This window comes from Eurypyga helias, unplaced genomic scaffold (genome assembly GCF_000690775.1).
Source record: "Eurypyga helias isolate BGI_N326 unplaced genomic scaffold, ASM69077v1 scaffold12378, whole genome shotgun sequence".
NCBI lineage: Eukaryota > Metazoa > Chordata > Aves > Eurypygiformes > Eurypygidae > Eurypyga > Eurypyga helias.
The window spans coordinates 70,507-77,336 of NW_010266355.1; the positions used below are offsets into that span (position 1 = coordinate 70,507).

At 52.5% G+C, this 6,830-nt stretch overlaps 1 protein-coding gene across 7 annotated transcripts in view; it reads right to left on the bottom strand.

Annotated features, from left to right (window-relative positions):
* Window positions 1–6,830, bottom strand: part of NFASC (neurofascin) — a 51,397-nt gene that overhangs the window by 10,351 nt on the left and 34,216 nt on the right. For 2 of the 7 annotated variants that reach the window (XM_010157053.1, XM_010157048.1), the window contains one exon: window positions 5,781–6,005. The exons of 4 other annotated variants lie outside the window; for them this stretch is intronic. In XM_010157053.1, coding sequence (XP_010155355.1) covers window positions 5,781–6,005 — 225 coding nt within the window. Of the gene's footprint in view, window positions 1–1,390; window positions 1,547–3,430; window positions 3,548–5,780; window positions 6,006–6,830 lie in introns of all 7 variants that reach the window. One more of the 7 variants, XM_010157049.1, reaches the window with a different exon arrangement.

The following is a 6,830-nucleotide window of genomic DNA, read 5'->3' on the forward strand; positions in this document are numbered from 1 at the left end:
CAGAGCAATGGGGGAAAAACCCCGGTGAAAATAAATCCTTTCTGAAAACGCTGCTCTCTGCAAAGCCGAGCCTGTTCCAGGGGCTGTGGTGGGGGTTTGACCGCATCACAGGGTGATGGAGCGGTTTGAGGAGGCACATCAGACCTCGGCACGGGGTGGGGGCAGGACAGAACCAAGGTCAGCACCGGCTGGTTATTGCTCAGCGTTGGGCAGCATTGGACACTGAGAAATCCCAGCAGTTGCTGTCTGTCCCTGTGTCATCTCAGCACATCAGAGAATTATAAAGGCGGCATTACGGCTTGCCAAATTTTTGGACACCTAATGAGTTGTGCACCGGGGTGTGTGGGGAGGGCTGTGCCTCCCCCACCACCCCCGCAGCCCTGCCTTGCTGTGAATCACATTTTGCTTTTGCACTTCTCAGCAAAGAGACTGGTAAGCGCTTGAGTTTTCCATTATGTGGCTGGATCGGAGCAAAAATCATTCCGGTTCTTTGAAAATCCCAACCTCTACCTACTACATCTGTCAGTGTGGGCTGCTCGGGTGTTGCTCGCTCCTTGGTTTTACAGCCAAGCGTTTAGCCCCCCCTGCACTTTGAGAGGCGTTGTGCGCAGATTCCTACGGCAAAGCCCCCGGCTGAACACAAAGGAAGTTACGGCTCTGTTGATGTTCTGAAACTCGTTGAGTGTGAACGGGGAAGTTTTAGAAATGCATGAAGCCCGATTCGATGCCCGTGGAAGTCAATAAGGGTGTTTCTCTGGCGTTTGGTGGGTGGTGTAGGAAGCCCGTAATTACGAAGCTGTAAAAAACCACCCGGGTGCTAAGCCTGGAAAATGGCTCGTGTAATTAAATTTGAAGGTGCCAGAGGAAATGTACCTGGAGGATGGAAAGCCCCAGGTGTATGCCATAGGGGATTCTGACCGAGGCCTTCTGCACACACTGCATTCCCCCTCCCAGTCCTGCCCCTCGCCTACATCCCATCGCCAGTATCTGCCCCTCTGCCTGGGGTCAGACGCGTGCACGCTCTCCGGGGAGAGCCGCCACCGTCGCCACAAGCAGCAACGCGCGTGTGGAAGCGCAAACGCGGCGGGACGGGGCTTCAAGGGGAGCCGCGTGATGACATGAGCCTGTTCTCCACCCTCCCTAAAGACCCTTTCCTTCAAAGGGGTCCCCGTCCCCTCCTGGGGCTCCCCTTCTCCGTGCCACGTGGAGCGACCTCTGAGCGATGCTGGGAGTGGCTCTTTGATGGGAGGGGGTGGGCTGCCGAGGGGTGGATGAGGGTAGTTCCATGCAGTCATGGTCAAACTCCCGCCACCACGCGAATGACGCCGGCGGTGATGGATGTGACATGCCTCGGAAACGCGCCCCGCGGCGGGGCTGCAGCCCGTCTCACCTGAGCTGGTGGTAAAGGTTATGTACGAGTGTTCGCTGGGGCTAGACCATATGGGGAACACCCACAGCTTGTACATCATTCCCGGCGTCAGATTCGCCAGCTGCACAGAGGAAGGGGTCTGAGCTTTAACAGGGATAGATTTTTCTGTCTTGTTACCTGAGAAACAGAAACCGCACATCAAACCCAGCCGCGGGAGGCGCGGAGAGATCACCGTGTCGACTCTGCAGGCAATGCGTTACGCTAGCCCTAGCCGCTGAGCAGAAATAATAAGAGCGTGTTGGCCGAGGGGCTACTGAGGGCTTCGGGATTATTGCTCACTGAGAACAGAAGAGGATCGGCGATGCAGGACTATGGCACGGGTTTTGCTGCATCCCTGCTTGCCGTACTGGAAAAAAGTACCAGTGGCTATTCAGATCTCTCCCTACTTTTAAGACCCGATAGGTCCTTTATGTGCCCAGCCTCAGGCCTGAATATTTGGGAATTTACTGCAAAAGGTTTGGAATTTGCCTGGTCCCGCTGAGCTGGGTGAAGGGGCGACAGGACTCAGTAACGGAGCCAGTTCTTGCGCTTTGGGGAGCGTTATCTGTGCGCTGGTTTTGCGGGTCGATTGAGGAGGCTTTGAACGAGCGGGATGTTGCGTTAAACGTGCTGCAAGACTGCTCGCCCCAGCTGGCAGGTTGCTGCTTTTGGGGTGAGGGGGTCTAGCCCTTCGGCTCGAGGAGGGATGCTCATGGGCTGATTGTTCCCAGGCTCTATCCAGGGGTGACCTGTTCTTTGTACTGTGCCAGGGATCGTTTGCTGATGAGCTTAATGCTGAGCATTAAACCACTGAAATCTAAGGAAGCCTGCAGCTTTGATTTGTGGCTAGGGAAGGAGAAACATGGCTTTGAGGCCAAAAGGGTGCTGCTTGCTTCAGATGGCACCAGAAAGGAAGGAGAGCTGTTTGGGAAGGGCTGAAATCTCTTGAGATTTCTACCCTCTTGGCCAGGTCCTGGTGAGGGGCATCCCAAGGCATTGCTGCTGCTTCAGCCCATCCCAAAACCAGACTCAGCACGTGGGCTCTGGAAGGGCATCGCCTGTGCTTTTGCTTCCCAAGGATGGGGGAAAAAAACAAGGGCTTGCAGCGTGTGGTTTGGGAAGTGAGTTAACTGGCATTTAGAGATTGGAAAGCTGATGCGTATCCTGAGTTATGGAAACCAGTTAAAAAGGGAAAGGCTGAGCATAGCGCAGCCCGCCGAAGCCTTGCAGGCTGCGGAGCGAGACCAGGCACTGGCTGCACGTTAGAAATCGTTTCAAGGAGAAATCAAGGTCATCTCTTAAGCGATGCTGTAAATGACCAAACGTGGTCTGCTGTCAACGACTGCGCCTAGTCGGTGTGCTTTAAATGCCGATTTAAGGCTGGCACACCAGATGACGTGAGGGCTGAAACGGGTGGGAAATAAAGTCAGAGATAAGCAGGCATCATCGCTGCCTATCTGTTAAAAAAGAAAACCAACCAACAACATGTAAACATCTTTCTAAACAAGTACTAAAACCAGAGATAACCAGCTTTGAGTTTCCAGACTAAGTACGTAACCTTAATTTTAAGAGACAACGATATCCGATACGACAGGAGGTTTGGGATCATAGATGATTCTGCCAACTCCAGGTTCGAGAAGCCCATTGCCAAAGGCATTTGAAACTGCTCTCCAATTTCTATAGATTTCATTTGGTTACCCTCCAAGTTTTATCCTCTTTTATATATATATTTAAGACTATTTTGCGACCACATAGGGCCCATCTCAACGATCAGTTCACAAGTGAACAGCTTTGCTCATCTATGTTTCATAAACATCTTGTGGCAGTTGGTGCAAGGAGGGGGAGTCGCTTGGGAATCACCAGGATTAGCCTGGATGGGCTCTGAACATCCATGGCCACGACTGGCCTTTTCCGTTCCACACCTAGTAACTGAGACCGAGTAAAAGGTAGCGACCGTGGGAGCTGGCAGGATCTCTAATGGCATCACCACCCTGTAGAGTCCCCACGCGATCTGATGCTTACTGGTGATATACTTAACCACAAAGTCAGTTCCTGCAGAGTAATTGTGGCTCCAGGTGATGTTTGCCCAGTTACTATTAGCCATAGCTCTTATGTCCCATATGGACGATCCATTGGTGGCTGGTGGACAGGTTAGAAGAGGAGTTAGTATTTTGGATTATACACAGATGAGACCTTATCTAGCATCTGGTGTTGGCAAAACCTTTCAAAATCATTCCTGAAGTTCATGCTTTGCCCTTAACCTACAAGCGTGCCTAAGGGCCTGTTTGTTCCTTCCAAAATCCTTAACTTTAAACTTGGGGAGGGGGGAGCGGTTTGGTAGCAGAAGCTCCCTGCATCCTGGTGTTTAAGTCCGACTGCACTCAGCTTGAGTCTGAAGACTTCTGTGGCACATCCCTGAGGATTTCAGTCAGCAGGGAAAGCTCCTGGCTAAACTCGTGCCCAACGGGAGGCGGGAGACACGTGCGTGGGTGCGCACGGACTCGCTGCCACAACCGAGAAGGAAAGGCTGGGAGAGAACGTTCTGTTACTGGGTCTGGAGACAGCCAGTGGGGCAATGAAGTCACTCGTTTCTGATTTTGAAGTTAAGGATTGTCGACGTTGCTTTGGAGAGCGGATGAACTTCATTTCTAGTGAAGTAGAGCTAATGCACTGGTTAGCGTGTGTTTAAGTGACGCCAGATAAGTTACACCTTGGTTTTATTATTTACTTCAGGGTGTAGCTCAGGTTTGGGTTGGACAAAATACAGATTCATAACCGCAGTCGCTGGGACAGGGCCAGCTACGTGGCTTTTCAGAAGGCCCTGACGCTGTGGGGTGGGGGACGTGACCTAGAATCCCTCGTACAACCTGTGCTGCCACGCAGCCGCCCTGTCTGCCCGCATTACGCCTCAGCCTCTCCCCTCGTGGCCCCGGGGTGGTTCGGGACACGCGCGGGTCCTCTTGCAGCTCCTCTTTCCTTCCCCTCTCCTCTCCCTACTCCCTGGCACTGTGTGCGCCGCTTAATTGCCTATTTTCAATTAGCAACATTTTCCCACGTAGTCACTTAAGAGCGAGTCTGTCGCAGTAGCAGTTTTACTTCATCACTAAGACCTCACACGCAGCGGTGAAGCTGCGCCTGCGTTTCTCACACCGGTTTTTAAGCGGGTTTTGTGTTGGTCCCAGCTTCTGTGGCCTTTCCCTTGACGTGCAGTCAGCGGCTTGGCCCAGCATAAGGCTTCTCCGCCCAGGGGCCACACGCTGGGACACAAACTCACATTTCTTAGCCCAGGTTTGCTTCTTTAATAAGCAGCTATGTGCAGAGCAGGAAATGTGCTGCTGATTACCGAATCTATTTTACTGCGGCGTATCAGGTGGAGGCAGGGCCCCCCAGCAGATGTTTTTGGTGTGGTTTTCACCAATCCTGAGCTCATTTTATGCAAGAATATAAAGGAGGGTGGTTGGAATGCCTTAAATAAAATTTATTTATTTATTATTACTACTATCGCCTCTCCCTCTTTATGGAGAGTTAACAAAGGTTTCTGAAGCTTTTGCACTCGGATTTTTGAGTGTATCCTATCCAGCTCTGCAACTGAATCCTTTTGATTGTGTTCCCTGTTGCTACTAGCCTGATTCATTTTTCAATAATCTGACTATAACTAGCCATAATTATTTATTAACTGTAGATACCATCATAGCAGTGTTCTAAAAACAAAGCTCAGCAGGATACATCTCTGTATCTATCAGTAAAACACTTAGAGCAGAGAAGATGCCTCCACCAAAAGAGTTGGATCATCCCATTCTGGCCGATTGCATGAGAGGTTTATCTTGCCCGGGTAGATACCTGGCAGAGACCTGCGTGTTGTAACTTAAACACTTCCCCAGCTCTCCCGTGGGCTGTGGCTGGGTTACATCGCAAAGAGCAGTAGCATAAACCAAGAGACTCGTATAAATGATGACAGGTCTCTTAGCTCAGGGTTGATGTGCTAAATTTGAAGTGACATCTTCTATAATAGTAATAGAACCCTTTTTAATGACAATAGGATATGAGATAATACTTTTGAGAGCTTTTCTAAGGGTTTCCACCTCCTTCCCAAACGCTGATGCTAATTCCGCATCGCAACACCCTGGGGAGGGCTGCGTTATCCCCGAGACTGAGACCAGGAGGGTGGCGCAGAGACCCCCCAAATTACCAGGAGCCACTTGTACACCTCGACCCCTGAGCCTCTGCCACCTCCAGCTCCTCACAAAGCCCTTCCCAGAGCGCGGGATGCCTTAAATTTTGCCTGTGCCCATTAGTAATCCTTGCTCCGAGCGAGATGGGGGGAAGGTCCCAGTAGGGTTAGAGGGGTTAGAGGAAAAGGAAAGCGCAGTACCCAACTCCTGCTTTGTGGTGGCTGCCGGAGCCCTCTCTGTAGCTGTTGTAGTGCTTGCGGCGGTGGTGGTGGCGGCTGTAGTGGTGGTGGTAGTTGTGTCGGTAGTTGTGGTGGTAGTTGTGGTGGTGGTAGTTGTGTCGGTGGTAGTTGTGTCGGTGGTGGTGGTAGTTGGGGTTGTTGTAGTAGTGGTTAGATCGATTGTAGTTGGAGGCAACCCAGTTGCAGCTGGGAGAGGGAAACACTGGCTTTTTAGACGCGGTGACGCCTCCTCGGGGCTTGCGCTCGCCATCCCCGAGGGCTGGACGCGCAGGCACACGAGAGAAAGCAGAGCAGCACAGGACGGAGGCGGGGGTCCGGGGAGGGGAGGCAGCCAACAGCACCGGGAAACACAAGGCCAAACCACTTTTCCCTTCCCCATCTGCGAGCAGGGATGGCCACGCACCCGGCCGAGGGGCAGGGAGCGATGCTGGGGGCGAGGAGGGGCAGCAAGCAGGGGGAAAAACCCCCCCCTGCGCCTACAGCTTGATCCCTTTCCCAGGGCTGAACGACCTGCTTCTCTTCTGCCTTCTGCTCTGCCACTGGTGCCCCCCACCACCCTGGGCTTAAGTCGCAGAGGACGCCCACGCTGAACTGCGTTGAGAACACTCAGGGCTCCCTGAAATAAGAAATGGGATTTCTCTCTTAAGAAAACATGATAATCCCATTTGTCGTGGGCCAGGCAAGCCGCAATTCCATTAGTTCAGCAGCCCCTGGTCTACACCTCCAGCATTTCTGAGCTGCCAGTTCAGCCCCCAGCTTCTCAGCCTTCCCCTCCTGGCTGCAGCCTGGGGATGGAGCGGGTTTAGCATCAACGTGGTGATGGATGGTACTTTGCCATCGCTGCCCCTCCCAATTTACATTTCAATTAGGTCAGAGGCGTTGGCACACCCCAAGCAGTCCAGGGGGAAAAGGCTGAGCAATTTTTCTGAATAGCACCCCCCCACACACACCTCTCATCTGTGTTTCCAGAGTAAACGTGCGCTGTATGCGCACACCCTGCAGGGTGGGCGA